The sequence below is a fragment of the Trachypithecus francoisi genome, unplaced genomic scaffold (assembly GCF_009764315.1).
Source record: "Trachypithecus francoisi isolate TF-2019V2 unplaced genomic scaffold, Tfra_2.0 Lachesis_group7, whole genome shotgun sequence".
NCBI classification, from domain to species: domain Eukaryota; kingdom Metazoa; phylum Chordata; class Mammalia; order Primates; family Cercopithecidae; genus Trachypithecus; species Trachypithecus francoisi.
Genome location: NW_022681472.1, coordinates 85981532 through 85999086, shown reverse-complemented (window position 1 = coordinate 85999086; position 17555 = coordinate 85981532). Strand labels below are relative to the sequence as shown.

Below are 17555 nucleotides of genomic sequence, written 5' to 3'. Positions count from 1 at the left end.
AGAAAAGATATTGTATTCAGACTGCAGAAAAGGAAAGACAAAGGGAAAATATTAAAGGATACCACAGTGAAGGACATCATCTTACCAGAAGGAAGGACATTGCCTTACCTATAAAGGAACAAAGATAACAATTACATCAGACTTTTTGTCAGAAACCACGTAAGCAAGAAGAGCATGGAGTCAAGTATTGAAAGTATTGAAAGAAAAACCATCAACCTAGAATTGTATATACTTTATAAATAGAGAAGAAATACTTTCTCAGAAAAAAACTACATTTTTAGCCAGCATTCCCTGTAAGAAATGTGAAAAAGTTCTTCAAACAGCAAGAAAATAATATAGATCAGAAACTTGGATCTCCATAAAGAAAGAGCATCAGAGAAAAAATAAATGAAGTTAAGTAAAATGTTTTTTGCTTAATCTTAGTTGATCTAAAACATTATTTTTTGTTTAAAGCAACAAGATTAACAATGTATTTGGTGGTTATAAATATGAATAAAAGTGAGATGAACAATAGCAATGTCACAAGGGACATAAGGAAGGAATTGGGAATGCTTTGTTTTAAGGTAACTGCATTACACGTGAAGTAGTATGAAGGTTGAGTTACATTAATTTAAAATGCATATTATACGCTCTTGAGCAAACACTAAAAAAAGTTTTTTAAAGAAATAAATATAATTGATACGCTAAGAAAAAATAAAATTAAATCATATAAAATGCTCAATCAAAATCAGAGAGAATGTTAAACAAGGTGAACAAGCAAAGAATAAATGCAGGGGATGAAAAATATAGTTACAAAGATGATGGCTGTTAAACCAAGCATAAAAATAATTACTTTTTGATGTTAATGGTCTCAATATACCAATTACAAAGCAGAGCTTGTCAGAGTGGATTAAAAAAAGACCCAAATAGATGTTGTATACAAGAAGCCCACTATAGATTTAGACTCAAATAAGTTAGAGAAATGAAGAAATATACATGCTAACACTAATAAAAAAAAAACTTAAGTAGCTATATTAATTTCACACCAAATAGACTCAGAACAAGGAAAAGTGTCAAAGATAAATATGGAAATTTCATAGTGGTTAAAAAGTCATTTCTCTCAGAAGAATTAGCAATATGAACATTTATGTGCCTAACAAGAGAATGTCAAACTACATGAGGCAAAAACTGATAGAACTGAAAGGAAAAATAAATAAACTCACTATTATAGTTGGAGACTTCAACATTCCTCTGTCAGTAATTAATACATCATGTAGGCAGGAAATCATTATGGATATAGATAAACTGAACTTATCTAATCAATACTAATAGACTATTCCACCCAGTGGAAGAAAACACATTCTTCTCAAGCTCACATGGAACAGTAACGAAGGTAGACCCCATTCTGGGCCATAACACACCTTCATAAATTTAAAAGAGGAAAAATAACACAAAGTATGTTCTCCGGTCACAGTGGAGTTAAACTAAAATTCAGTAATAGAAAGATAGCTAGAAAATTACAAAACACTTGGAGATTAAATAACACATTCTTCAATCACACGTGAGTGAAAGAAGAGATTTCAAGAGACATTTAAAAATATTTTGAACTAAATGAAAATGAAAACACAACCTACCGCATTTGTGGGATGTCATGAAAGCAGTGCTTAGAGGGAAATTTATATTAAATGCATATATTATAAAAGAAAAGAGATCTAAATAACAATCTAAGGTTCTACCTTGGGAAACTACAGAACAAAAAGCTAGTTAATCTTGTAACAAAAAGGAGAAAATAAATCCTACCAATTAGGGCAAAAATCAATAAAACTAAAAACAGGAAAACAATAAAGAAAAAAAACAAAATTAAAATTTAGTTCTCTGACAATATCAATAAAATTGATAAACCTCTAGCCAAGCTACTCAAAATAAAAGAAGACACAAGTTACCAACATCATAAATGAAAAAGTGGTTCTCACTGGTGATCCCATGAACATTAAATAATAAGAAAATAATATTACAAACAACTCTATGTCCATAAATTTGATAGCTGGGATGCAATGGACCAATTTGTTGAAAGACACAAACTATCTACATTCCAATGAGAAGAAAAAGACAATCTGAATAGTCTTATATCTATTTAATAAAGGTAACCAATAATTTTTAAACTTACAAGAAATAAAACATCAGACCCAAATGGTTTCACTGGTGAATTCTACCAATATTTAAAGAAAAAGCAATACCACTTCTCCATAACCTCTTAGAAAACAGAAGGAGAGGGGACAATTTCTAATTCATTTTATCGGGTCATATTACCCTAATACAAAAACCCAGTGAAAACATTGAAGTAAAGGAAAACTACCAACCAATATCTCATAAACATCAACATAAAATCTCTCAAAAAAATATTAGCAAATGAAATCTAACAATGTGTAAAAAGAAGTATACACCCTGGTCCAACAGAACTTCTCCCAGGTATGCAAAGTTTATTCAACATTCTAAAATCAAACAATAGTGATTCACCATATTAGTAAGTTAAAGAAGAAAAATTGTATCATCATATCAATTGCCAAAGAAATGCACTGGATAAAATTCAATGTCCATTTATGTTAAAAACTCTCAGGAAACTAGCAATAGAAGGGAACTTCTACAACTTGATAAAGAATATCTCCCCCCCCCAAAAAAAAAAAGGTATAGATAACATCATCTTTAGTGGTAAAGGACTGGAGCTTCCCCCCTAATATCAGAAACAAAACAAAAATACACTCTCACCACTTGTATTTAATATCATTTTGGAAGTCCTAGCTATTGAAACAAAACAATAAAAGGAAATAAAAGGCATACATATCAGAAAGGAAGAAATAAAACTATGTTTATCCACCAATGACATGGCTTTCTATACAGAAAATCCCAAAGGATCCACCAAAACATTTCTAAAACTAACAAACAAATATAGTCAAGTCACAGAATACAATGTCAATATACGAAAGTCAATTGTTTTCCTCTATATCATCAATCTAACATTGAAATCTGAAATTAAAGAAACAATATTATTTACAATAGCACCAAAATGAAATAGTTAAATACAAATTTAACAAAATTTGTATAAGATCTGTGTATAGAAATCTTCAAAACACTGATGAAATAAATCAAAGATGTAAATAAATGAAGAGATATTCTGTGTTCATGGATTAGAAGACTTGATATTGTTAAGATGTTAATTTTTCCCAACTTGATCTATAGGTCAATGCATTGTCAATCAAAACTTCAGCAAGCTATTTTATAGATATCAACAAACCAATGCTAAAGGTTATATGAAAAGACAAAGAATGTAGCATAGCCAACACAATACCATAAAAGAATAACAACAAAGCTAGGGGATTCACACTACCTCATTTCAACACTTACTATAAAGCTACAGTATGATGCTAAAGAAAGAATAAACATATCGCTCAATAGAACTGAAAGGAAAGCCCCAAAAATAGACCTACACAAATATAATCAATTGATTTGCAGCAAAGATGCTAAGAAAATTCCATGGAGAAAGGATATTCTTTTTAACTAATGGTACTGGTAAAATTGGATGTCCAATTATCAGCAAACTAACACGGGAACAGAAAACCAAACACTGCATGTTCTCACTCATAAGTGGGAGTTGAACAATGAGAACACATGGACACAGGGAGGGGAACATCACACACCTGGGCCTGTCGGGGGTGGAGGGCAAGGGAAGGGAGAGCTTTAGAACAAACACCTAATGCATGTGGGGCTTAAAACCTAGATGATGGGTTGATAGGTGCAGCAAACCACCATGGCACATGTATACCTGTGTAATAAACCTGCACATTCTGCACATGTATCTCAGAACTTAAAGTAAAATTAAAAAATAAATTAAAAAATTGAGTATCCATATGCAAAAACTTGAGCCTATACACAGACCTTAAACCTTCACAAAAATTAACACAAGATGGTTTATATACCTAAATGCAAAATTATAAAATTTCTGGAAGAAAACATAAATAAAATTTTGGTTTTGAATTTGGTGATGAGTTTTCAGACACACCACCAAAATTATGATCCATGAAAGAAAAAATTTATAAGTTGGACTTTACTGAAATTTAAAATGTCTGATCTATGGAAGACACTGTTTTGAGAATGAAAATACAAACCACAGACCAGAAGAAAATATTTGTAAAATATGTATCTGGGAAAAGATTTGCATCCAAAATATTCAAAGAACTCCTAAAACTCCAAAATTAGAAAACAACTCAATTTTTTAAATGGACAAAAGATTTATACAAACAACTCACCAAACAAGATATACAGATACCAAATAGGCATGTGAAAAATGCTCAACATCGTTGGCCGTAAGGGAAATTTAAATTAAAACAATGACCTACCACTACACACCCAGTACAATGACTAATATATAAATCAATAAATAAGTAAATAAATAAATAACCATCAATACCATTTGCTGGAGGGAACAACAACAAAAACTCTGTGGCATATCCAGACAATGAAGTAAGATTCCACTATAAGAAGGAATAAGATATCAGCCACACAAAAACATCAATGAACCTTAAATGCCATATTCCTAAGTGAAAGAAACCAATATGAAAGGCTTTATACATATTATTCCATTTATATAATGTTCTGGAAAAGACAAAACTATAGAAATGGTAAATAGATCATTAGGTGAGAAGAGTTTGGGGAATGAGGGAAACGAGAATTAAATAGATGAAGTCCAGCATGTTTTTTAAGATGGTTCATTCAGTGTACTGTAATGGTATATACCTGACACTATGCATGTATCAAAACCTATAAAACTTTACAGCACAGAGAATGAACTTTAACATATACAGGCTTTAAAACATTTTATTTAGGAGTTTAGGGGATCCCATGATGGAATCAGACTGTGACAAAAGAATCTGTGTTAAAAGTATATGAAGCAACCTCCCTGAAGGGGATGTGGGGGGTAAAACGGTGTACTAAGTAGCTTTGAAAATGAGAGAAGTTTGTAGGATTAAAGGCAAGAGAAACTGCATTTAAGCACTGTACTCTAGTTGATATAGGAATTTCCCACTGAGGCATGGATTAAGAATTTGCAACACCTTTATGTGTATACCGGAACTAAACAATTGTGTAAATGAATGGCAGATGGTGGGAGTCAGTTTTCTCATTGTTGGAATGGAAGTTTACATACAAGTGAAGGGAGAAAGTTAGAAAGATCCCTGTGGTAATGGATTAGAGTTGGAGACATCTGTATGAACTCATGCATAGCTTAATATAGGTAGAGATGATTACATGTAGGAATATTTATAGATATGTTTATATGCACAGGTTGGAATATACACATTCATTTCCTTTCTTTGTCAGTAGAGAGGGCCTGGAAACAATGACACCTCAGTGGTAATGAGCACATCTACCACTCACATCTTGGTTTCTAATGCCAATATCCAATAAAAGGAACCAAGGATCCTTGGAGAACTGTCTGATCCTAACAATGGGGCAGGAAATATACAAGATTCGCCTTGACTATCTCATAGGGCCAGAAAATAAGAATATGTTAAAACATACATACATACACATACACACACACACACACACACACACACACACATATACATGATAATGGGAGTATTTCAAAGGGACACAGGAGCCAACAAAAGAGCCCACAAGGGCCAAAGCTGGAATAAATTGAGGGACAAAATAAACAATGTAGTATTTCTTTATAATCTACAATATAAAATATCCGCCAGTCCATATTAGTATAAACTAATGGTATGTCTCCCATGCAGAGAAAGTCTACCCATTTTATGAAGATAATCCATCCTCAGTGAGGAGGAATTTAACTCCCCACTCCTTAAGTATGGGCAACAGCAAAAGTGACTTTCTTTCAAAGAGTAAGCCATGTACAGGGGGCAAACATGGAGAAACCTTACAAACACGACCTCAGCCAGGGGATAAAGGTTAACACCAACAGTGATAAGTTATGTTGATGGGATCTAGTAACTACGGCACATAACCTCTGTGGTCTTCCTCCCCAAACCCATAATGTAATCATGAAGAAACTTTCAGACACATCTCAATTGAGGGACAGTTTACAAAACACCTCACCAGTGTTCCTCAAAACTGTCAAAGTCATTTAAACCGAGGAAAGTCTGAGAAAATGTCACAGCAAAGAGGCACCTAAGGAGACATAACAACTAATTAAATGGAAGATGATATCCTGGACTAGAGAAACACCTATGGGAAGATTTAGAAAGAATGACCAACTCTGCATCTATGAGCATACCTCAGGGCTAGATTGTGGTCTTGAAGTAATATCTCTGTTTTTTTAAAAAAAAAAAATTGGAGATATGGCTAATTTTAGGGCTGGAGCAGGAAATATGCTAGACAAGCCTAGAACATCTTGTCCTACAAGAAAGCAAGGATATCATCAAACACTATTAGGATCATATCAAAAGAACTCAGGAGTCACATTATAGAAGTTCCCACTGTCCAAAGACGGAATAATTTGAGCTGTAACAGGGAAAATTATTAAAACACTTATGAAAACCCAGCAAATTTATTTAGCATTATGAGTTTGTAATGATTTTTTTTAAGTCTGTAGTCTTTAGTGGATGATAGGGAACTGGCTGATTATCTAGAAAACTTGTAAAAAAGTGAGATAAACAAGTGTCTTTTCTGTATGGACTGTACCATAAGATCACTAAATAGTAAGTGAGGGGAAATATCATAAAAGAATTTTATGATATCCTAGCTAAAACATCTTAAAGAAATACAAGAATTAAAATATCATCATATTCCAACCCATAATGAATTAATGGATCTACAAATTGAGCATCAGAGGATGCTATCAACACAAATAAGAGAGACAACCGTACCTCCCAGTGGGGGCGCACAATACCACCTATGGTCTTACCAGTGGGATCAAACCTACATTTGATCAGGCCTTTGAATCCAGCTTCCAGTTTTCAGGAATTATAGAGGACAGAGAATGCTGAATAAGTGCACACCAGTAAAATCCAGAGAGTGAGAAATGCTATGGGTCAGAGGCATGTGTTTTTCAATAAACACATTGTAAGGAAGATAAAAGGATAAAGAGAGAAGTTATAGATTTTAAGATTTAAAAGACAAATTAGATTTAATAAAAATGGGTGAGACTAAACTGTAGTGTCTATAAAGAAAGGATAAAACTATAAAGAAATGGAAATGGAAAGTGATTAATTGAGGTTGAGAGAGAGGATTATGACTCAGACAGGGCTCATGGATGGGCTTTTGGTGTGCCCTGCAAAGTTCTATGTCAGGAATTGATGGTCATTACAAAGGCAGACACTATAAGAATGAATTAAGCTGTACTTTTGTGTGGTTTTCTTTATGCTTCATTGTACCGTTTTTAAAGTTATTAATGTGGGGGGAGGCCTACCTACTGTTGCCAAATGTGGACTAGGAGTCCTCCCACCAATAGCCACTGATGGTTATTATGTTCCAGACTTGTTCCAAACACTAGGAATAAATCTCAAAACAAAAAAAGATTACAAGAACAAAATCCCTGCCCTCCTAGACTGTATACTCTGGTGAAATTAGACTAAGACATAAGGAATATATATATATCTGTCCAGGTGTATATACTACATACATAGCTCCTTATATACTACGAAGGTAGACACATAGGTAGATATGTATATGCTATGTATGTGGATATTTATAGTTATCCAATTAATAAATCAGAAGAAGGGTACCAGAGAATACCAGGAAAGAATGAGTTTCTTGACTGCCTAAGAGCCTGTGAGGACTAGGGTCCTGAGAGAAGGCACCTCAGGGTGGCGAGCTGTGAGTGTTGGTGGGGCCTTGCAAGATTCAGCCAAATCTGCTGGGCTCCTCTAGTCACTCTTGTTGATGGGAAGGTGGTAGACAAGAAGGGCATGGCCGTGTCTGTTGCTTCCTCTGGACTCCTGGAGCTCAAGGTGTTGACATTCCCAGCAAAAACGCGACAAACATCAGTGTGACAGTTTGTGCTGGAGAGAGGGGATATACAGTCAGGGTCTCTGCCATCATAAAGCTGATCATCTAGTAGGGCTAAAAGACAATTAGCCGAACAGCTATCATATGGGGTGATGACTATTGTGATAGGAAAGGTGTAAGCTGGGATTCGACGTGTGGGAGTTGGGGTGAGGCAAAAGCAATCCTTTTGCCTCTGGAGCAGGCTCCACAGAGGAAATGACAGTGACAGCTCACCTGGCTCCTAAAGGAGCTCACCAGGTCGTGGAAAAGACTGAGAAGGATTAAGGGGAGGAAGGGCTGGGAATAGAGCATTCTGGAGGGTAGAAGTTGTGAAGCTCTTTAAGGAGTTGTGACTGGTTGGCAGAGGAGTTTTTATTGAAGCATTTTTAATGAAAGAGATGATGTGATCAGATTCATGTTTAGAAGGCTCATAATGAATGGGGATGGTGGAGAGGTAGGAGTGAGATCTGGGTTTGGAATGACCAATTAGGAGGCAATTGAAAAAAAAAAATCTGGCAAGAAATAATAAGGACAAGAGAGTGGGCAGAAGGGTGGACAGAAGAGGAAGAACTTTTAAAATATTTAGGGCAGAGAGTTGATGGCTCAGTGACTGACTGGATGTGGGGGATGAGAGAGATGGAGAAGACCAGGATAAGCCCAAGGATCTGTACTTGGCACTGGACAGGAGAAGGGGCCACTGTCCTCCACGAGAAACGAGCCTCAGGCTTCCCAGCTGGCCTGGACAGGATTTCTTTCTAGGTGGTGTGATGGGGGCAGGGGAGGGGAGCAAGCCTTGATGCCCTGGTTCCTGGGGTTCAGGGGGAAGAGACCTGGACCCTCACACAGCAGCTAGTCAGAAGGAGTCTCCGACTCTAGAATTCAAGGTGAAGCCCATAACTGAAATACAGCCCACACCCCAACCTCACCTAGCGAAGAGAAAATGACAATGAAGGAAGCTGAACTCTGACCAGACAATCCATATGCTGTGGGAATTGGGTGGCCCATTTACCCCAGACACAGCAAAAGCTTTCTTTAATACGTGCTGGTTCCCTCTCCAACTCATTTTGTTTCTGTCTGATGCTTTGTAACTGAACAGATGGTGGGTGCTTTTCACTCACATTTCTTCTGTCATGGATTTTTTTTGGCAGATGAGGCAGTCTCTACTCATATGACCACAGCTAATTCTTAGCCCTCAAAGCAAAAATTAATGGACTCTGGCATAAAAAAAAAAAGAGCGAGAGAGAGACAGTGCTTACCCAGCTCTTTCCTTTAATTTCCACCTGCACACAGATGTTCCTCTCCAAGAAGGGTAAACAAAGGAAAGACTAGAAAATACTTCTTGTGACTATAGAACAATGTATCTGGTCTGCATGTGGTGATAAGAGAGAGACAAAGATACAGAAAGAGAGACAGGGATGCAGGGAGAGGGAAGGAAGGGGAAAAGAGAGAGAGATAGTGACCTAGAGAGGGAAGGAAGGGAGGGAGGGATGGAAGGAGGAAGGAAAGAGTCAGGCACTGGGTCTTATTATTTTCTGTGCATTATACTACCTATATGAATGTATTTATCCTCTCTGAAACCTCTGTTTCCTCATCTGTAAAATGGGAATGATAATGCTCACTTGCCAAGACTGCAGTAAAAATTAAGTTAACCAAGCCTATTTCTGGTAAATTCCTTTTTGGAGTCACAGTATTTTCATCTGTTGAAAGGGCTAAGAATATCTTTCTTCAGGGTTGCTGCAAGGATCAGATACACTATTGCACTCATCGAGTCTGCAGATTCTAAAGTGTTGTCCAAGTGCCATCTTTCAGTATAACCTGAGTTTTTGTTTCCTATTGCACCGCAAGCTGCTATAGGCTGTTCACGCATCCCACTGATTCCTGCCTTCCCAGCAAATGTCAAACCACAATATCAATACAAACCATTTTAAAGACAGACTGCAGAGAATAATTAGGACTTAATGTCTAGAAATGATTTGGATAGAACTTTGCAAAGCCTGTCATTCCTTTTGAGACTCGATTTCAGAAATGAAAGGTTTCCTTGCCTCTTATGCGCACCAACAATGCAAAAGCAAATTCAGAACTCCTGGATGCCTGAGTGGCTCTATAATTAGATAAAATGTACAATCTGATGTTATAATGTTTACATGTAAAGAAATAAATGAATGCTGAGGAACTGCCGCAGAGATTTCCAGAGAAATTTAATATACAGTGCTAATACCTTTGCTTAAAAAGCTAATCTTGTAATTAATACCCTTGCCATAGAACTTTAATGTGCCTTTGATATCCTGAATTTCATGATGAATAGAGAAAGAGAACTAACATTTCTTTAAATGTGTATTATACTACTTTACGACGTTGTTTAATCTCAGTGCCTCCTTTAAAATGTAGGCTTAAAAAATATCCCGGTTTTACAGGTTGAAAAGTAATTCTCAGAGGAATCAATTACCTTGCCCATGACCACACTACTAGTTATGCTTCAGAACTATAGGTTCAAACATTTAAGGCTTTGCTGTTGCCACTGGAGCACATGGCCTGTTTTTCACCTCCCTTTCCCTTTTACAGCAAACCAAGAAGAAACTCATTTAAAACTGTGTCAGGCACTCTGGTGAGTTCTGTGTGCAAATCCTCCCACACAGCCCTGCAGATACCCTGATGAACTCCCCACCATGCCAAAGATTACACAAAAGTTCAACCGCTAAATGGGAAAAAAAAAAATCAATTTTACAAATTTCTAAACAATTGCCCATGTAGCCTATGCAAAACTATGATAAAAGCTGGTATACAGAATGTGGCTAAAGTCAAGAGACCACATGGCCTCCATCCTGAATCTCTTCTCTGCTGGCCCTCAGATCCCACTATTAAACTCTGGTATGAGATCTACCACTATGATGCTGCCAAAGAACAAACCAGTGCACACCCACCAGCGTCAAAGGTGAATGAGGCAGACCTGAGAAGGTGCCATCTGTGCCAGAGCCAGGGTTAAGCCAACCTGGGCTTTTTTCTTTAAAGGCAGAGATACCCCGGCCAAAGAGAAAAGATGGTCAGCCCTCCTCCCATAGGGTAGATCAAGGCTCTGGCTTCCCTGTCGTCTCAGTGGATCGAAGAGGAGGAGAATATAAGAATCTGAACTATGCATAAACACTGACCTTTAACAATGACCCTGCCCTCCAAGGAACATGAGGTCCACTGAGCACCTCCGACAGTTTCTGGATTCGCCCTTCCTCCTTCCTTGGAGAAACATAGTGAGCAGGCAGAGGAATAGTCTGGGCATGTAGGTGGAAGTCTTCTTCCTTATGAAGGCTTCTGAGGGGAAGAGCAGAGTCTTCTCTTTCCAGAAAAAGCATAAGTTAATGAATACTTATTGAGCGCCTTCTGTGTACTCAGCCCTATGCCAGGTGTCATGGAAGAATCCAAAGGAAAGCTGAGCCTTACATGAAGAACAGGACACGCCATGTTAAGTGCCCATAAGGCAGAAGAAGGTGCATGGCACTAGGGGCAGACTGCACATAGTTCAACATTGCCCAGACCATGGGGTGCAGAAGGGTGAGGGAGGAGAAAAAAGGCAGGAAAGAGCCAAGCGCAGATACTCAAGGCCCTGTATGCCATGCGGAGGTCCACAGGCAGTGGTGGCCATGTAAGAATTTGAGGCTCCAGCTGAGCATCTTTCAAACCTGCCTTTCCCTGGTTTGCTTCTGCCTCACACTTTGAAAAGAGACATTTTTATCCTGGTTCGTTGCCTCCTGTGACTGAGCCACATGAGCCTTGCAATTGGCCCCCTCTCTCATGGGACTTCCTGACAAAATGATCCACCTGCATTCTCTTTCATTTATCTCCCCCGATGCCCAGAAATAATGGTGTGTTGTCAGGGAGTGTTTTTCCAGCCTGTTTGGAGGGAAGTTTCCCATCTGCCTAGAGCCCTCTGGGAACTCACTGATGCACCAACCTTCTGTTCTTATATAGAACTCCTACAGAGATTTCTTGTCAAGGTGATCCATAAAATCAAAACTTTGCCAGTGAAAAACAAAACAAAACCTCTACCAACAATAGCTGAGGCTGTGGGAGGAGTCACTTTCCAGTCTTAAGGTAGCTTCACCATGCAGAGGAAATTGACATTCTTGATTACTCTTTCTTTGTGAATTTATCCCCCCTGCTGCCACAATGCCATGCACTCCTGCTCTCCTGCTTATCTAACCACATTTCGTAAATTCCCTTTGCTGCCTTCTCTTCTTCCAGCCCATTAGCATCTCCCACAGCTCATCTTGGGTCCTCTTGATTCTTGCTGTACACACTATCCTTGGACAAATACTTCCATTCCTCCATCTTCAATCACCACCTATTCCCTCCAGCCTCAGAGTTCCTCAATTGTCCCTCATTGCCTGGACATCTAGATATCTGTAACTGAATGATCCACAAGTACCAAACATCCATTGTGTCCAAAATCAACTTTATCACCTTATCTCCTGTACAGACTAGCTTCTTTTCCTGCACTTACTCAGTTACAATGGAAAGACATTAGTGTCATCCTTAATGACTTCCCTCTCTCAAATACCCCCTACACATACATACAAAACACATATTAATATACCTCCACATCTTTCCCTGCATCCCCCAATTATCATACTGTTCCTGTGTTCCTCCCTCATTAACTCATGCCTCAACTATTTAAATCTGCTAAACACATTTCCTCTTCACTTCATCCTCCACCTCCCACCACAGTTGTCTTTCAAACACACAGATTTGATTACTTCCTTCTGCACACTGCCTACAGGAGAAAGCTCCTGAGCACAGTCACACTGCGTAGGTTATTGGGAAACTCTAAAGACACTGGTCACTCTCATTCTTCTGATGTTTTGCTCATGCTCCCCACTCTTCCCTATCTGCAAGCCTTCTCTTTAACCTTCATGGCCTAACCCAATGTTACCTCTTTTATGAAGCCTCCCTTGATTCCCTTTCCTATTTTTCAATTGATGTTTGTTTATAACTCTTTATAGATCCTAGCATAGTATATAAATAGTTTATCATTTGCATATTTATATTCCTCTCTCAGTGGTGATCACCTAGATGAGGAAGATGTGTCTTTGGCCCCAGTACCCCGATGCCTGCCACTGTATACCCAGGAAGAAGACTTGTTGAATGAATAAATATTATGATGAAACCATAAAAGCAAAAAAGATTAATGCAAACACAGGAGATCTATTACTTACCAAAGTGATTAGAATATCAGAATGGTATAGCAGAGTGGACTTTAAGTTCTGGCTCTGACACTGACCAACTGTACGATGCCTGGGAGGTTTCTTCCCTCTGAGCCTTGAATCCTCATCTGGAAAAAAAAAAAAGAGAGATAAAAAGACCTCTTTGGTTTATTCTAAGGAATGGAAATGAGATATTATATATAAAATGCTCAGCATAGTAGCTAACACATGATCCGAACTCAATACATTATTTATACTACTGTTATTAATATTACATAAGAAGTTTAAGGAGGAGGATAGTAAGAGATAGTGTTAGGAAAAGAAGGTGAGTTCAACTTTATTTGCTAAACACACATTTATTTAGCACTGGCCAGTGGAAGATATTAAATGCCAGATGAATACACCTCAATTTATAGAAAAAGGAGCAGATATAAACTCTCCCACCACTTCTATCAAGGTACCCTTTAACACCTGCATGAGTTTGCTGACTGAAATAGAGATGAAAAAATTAGAGCTGCCAGTGTAGGACATGAATGGCTAGACACAGAGTTGAGAACAGTTAATTCCCAAGGAGAAGCAGCATGCATGGTGATAAACGGGTTGATAGGAGAGACAGGAGTTAAAGATGCCTCCAGAGATGGAGTTTTAGATCACAGACTTACTAAGCTTCCTGACACCAAGCACAGGTGTCCAGCCGACACAGGCTACCATGGGACAGAGTTTTGATGAGAGCTTGAAACTCAAGATGTAAACTTGAGAGCAATGCTGATACCTTGGGCAAGGATGAGTTCTCCTTACCCATGTCTCAAATAACTTATGGTATAGTCCATGAAAACCACAGTAACCAGGAACCAAACTGAGCAACTTAAAACCAATGCCAAATCCAATTCTTGTTATCAGGATGGAGGGAGAAAGTTTCATAAAACCCACCTTGAAAGGAAAAGGGTATATGGGTTCATCCCACAGCCAGAGTGTTGATACCAAACTAGAGTGGTGTGTTGCCATGACAGCAGTTGTCTAGTGACAAAAATTAATAATAAGAGAGGAAAAGTGGGCAGAAGCAATAAATCAGGCCAAATATTCTGTTTTTTGCAAAGTTTCTCAATAGAGAAAGTGCTCTAGGGATGCATGTAATTTTTAAAAATCTCTCCTGCTCATAACCTTTTTCTTGGACAAACAGGCCTTTCAAAGAATTGTCCGATGCAAGGGATGGGAAAGGGAGACCAGGAATAGAATTTCAGTGTTGCTCAGACAATTGATGCCAATGATCCAACATTCTGTGTTTCCCTGCAGAGTGATGCCAATGACCATCCAGTTCTCCATTCTGATTATGCTGCACTCGGCTCTGGTCCTCATCACCACAGCAGAGGATTATAAGTGTTTGCCCCTCATCCTCCGGAAAACTTGCTGTTGGATTAACGAGACCTATTTGGCCCGGAACGTCATCATCTTTGCATCCATCTTGATTAATTTCCTGGGTGCCATCTTAAATATCGTAAGCATCCCACATCCACCAACCTTCTGGTGTCTAGTGTGCAGTTGAGTATGAAGTTTATGGAGCCTGCAGCTTCCTGCATTACCCTTCCTTGGTACCAGTTACCTTTATGTGCCTGGTCTAGCCCCAAGCTTAGGGACAGATAACAAAGATGTGGCTACTGCCAAAACTGTGCATTTTACTGTTGGAAAATTGTCTATTTTCCAGTGGGATAGGTTATTTTCTCCAAAGGAGTTCCAAAAGCCCTTCAATTTCCATATTGTCAGTGGCCAATTACATTGTAAATAAGAGTTACCATTTATCAAGTACCAGTACCTACCTGCTATGTGCCATGCGCTGAAGGAGGACCTTTACATATTTTTCATATTTAATCCTCACATAAACCCCGTGAGGTAAGTTTCATTATCCCCACTTTATGGCTGAGGAAACTGAGGCTCAGAGACATGAAATAACTTGCTAATAAGTTCTGTCTGACTCCATGACCCTCGCCCTTCTAATATGCTAAACTGTATCTCTGGGAGTGGGAGTGGGGTGGGGGAAATGGAAATGAAATAGCTGCCATTTATTGAGCACCTACTATGTGCTACAGGTAGGTATTATTGTCCCCATTTAATGGATGAGGAAACTGCATTTCAGGAAAGCTGAGTATCTCGCCTATGACTTTCTAAGAGTTTGTATTTCATGTGACACATAGAACTCAGATGAATTTCCAACTGCCATGATATTTATCACTGTTTAATTTGCTGATCCACATTGTCATGGTTTCATTTTCTCTTGAGAATTGTACCATGGTAGCTATAGGTATTTTCTGTGCTTTTACAAGTAGTCTGTGTTGTCCATGACTCAGGCAGCTAGATTTTTGAGGTGATTTGTTTGGTTCCAGGTCTTAAACTTGGCATGTTGAGAGAGGCTAGTTGAGGCATTGTCATGTGGTTGAATCCATCACTCTGTCCTTTGGGCCTCAGCGAGGGTCCCCAAGTGTTCAGGGACTCAAGCTATGGACTCCCACAATTGTTGGCCTGTGACTTAGAGGCCTAGACTGCCTGAAATCACTGTCCAACTTGGCCCAGTAATTACTTAAGTTCTGTGGTTGTCCTTCTAGTGAAGGCTCTATGGATAAAGGAAAAGAGGAAAAGGAAAGTTATCATCTAATTTAGTTCATCATCTAATGAATATTTTATAGATTATGATAACTGAAATGGAAGTACATGGGATCAATTGATCACAGGTTGCAGAGAAGTAGCCAGGATCTCAAATTAAGTCTTGATAACAAATTAGATATTTCAGGGGTGCAGAATTTGTAAGTAAGCCCAATGGCTCTAGGCCAGGGTTACTTCTGGAGCCAACTGTGCCTCAGTGGGTAGTGTGGTAGGAAGATCAGAGGCTTTGGAGTCAGATAGACCTGTGTTCAAATCTCAGATCCACCAGTCACCAGCTCTGCGACCCTGGACAAGTTACTTTACTTCTCAGAGTTTCATATTTTTCAATTGTAAAATGGGGATTAAAAATAGCAGCTACATCACAAGGTGGTTGTGAGGCTTTTTTGTACAAAGTGTCTGGCACAGAGGAGGCATTTGGCCAATGGTAGTTACTCTTTTCCTAATAGCACAAAATCTCCTGCAGCAACTTCTGCCCTAGGAAATGCCCATCACCCCAGTGCTAAGAATCTTTCTGGAAAACGTACCCCTTCAGATTCTTCAAGTCCTCCCAGCTGTTGATCTGGAGACAGGCTATGAGTTTACCCGAGACCTCTTCTCCTACCGTCTGGCTTTCTCTTCTGAGCTCCACAAGCACACTCCAGTGACCCCAAGTGATGGGGCCAACAGAGCAGTCTAAACTTAGTTTCATGACTGGCTTACAGAAGCTGTTTCTGAGCAAGCACTTGTTTTTTAAATAAAAGAAATCAAAGCTGGCACTTTGGCACTTCCATTCTGACTTCAAGTCCCCTCTAGGGTTCAGTCTACCCGTGCTGAAGCACGGCCACTGATAGCACACTGCTCCATTTCCAGCACTCACACTGACTTTGTTGTTCCTGTTTTTGTTTTTGTTGTTCTTTTTTTTTAATCCGCAGCTGTGGTGTGATTTTGACAAGTCGATACCCTTGAAGAACCTGACTTTCAATTCCTCAGCTGTGTTTACAGATATCTGCTCCTACCCAGAGGTATTTATTTACGAGCTCCCCTTGGTGAGAGTTGGACACAGATATATCTCTACCAGCTCTAAATAAACAAGACTGGCTGAAGGGCCATAGAAAGTACTCAAGAGGCCTGTTTTCCTTCTTCTGCCTCTTCTTCTTTCCTTTTTCTTCTTCCCCTTTTCTGCCTTTCCTTCTCCCCTTATATTTTCTGTTTCCCAGCCCTCTTTCCTGCTCCCTCCTCTGCCTCTTTTTCATCTTTACACCTTCCTTATTTATTTCTCCCTCTTTCTCCTCCTTTTCTTTTCACCTTTCCTTCTATCCGTTTTCCATTTGCCCTTATCTCTTCCTTCTCTATGCATTTCTCCTAGCTTATTTGTAAAATCCTGTAGCAGAATGTACTGTTATCTCCATTAGCAGGCAGAGTTCTTTCTCAAACAGTGTTTGCTGCATTAAGGAAAGAGGTGGGGAGGGAGGGAATGAAGGAACAAAGGAAGGAAGGAAGGAAGGAAGGAAGGAAGGAAGGAAGGAAGGAAGGAAGGAAGGAAGGAGAGGGAGAGAAGGAAGGAAGGGGAAGGAAGGAAGGATGGAAGGAAGGAAGAGGAAGGAAGGAAGGAAGCAGAAGGAAGGAAGGAAGGAAAGAAGGGGAAGGAAGGAAGGAGAAGGGAGGAAGGAAGGAGAGGGAAGGAAGGAAGGAAGCAAAGAAGCAAGGAAGGGGAAGGAAAGAAGGAAGGAAGGAAGGAGAGGGAAG

The 17555-nt window shown here is 38.9% G+C and overlaps 1 protein-coding gene across 1 annotated transcript in view; it reads left to right on the top strand.

Moving 5' to 3' along the window:
• Nucleotides 1–17555, top strand: part of ADCY8 (adenylate cyclase 8) — a 277968-nt gene that overhangs the window by 196323 nt on the left and 64090 nt on the right. The window contains 2 exon segments of the mRNA XM_033203020.1: nt 14469–14670; nt 16742–16831. Of these exon segments, the coding sequence (XP_033058911.1) occupies nt 14469–14670; nt 16742–16831 (292 nt within the window).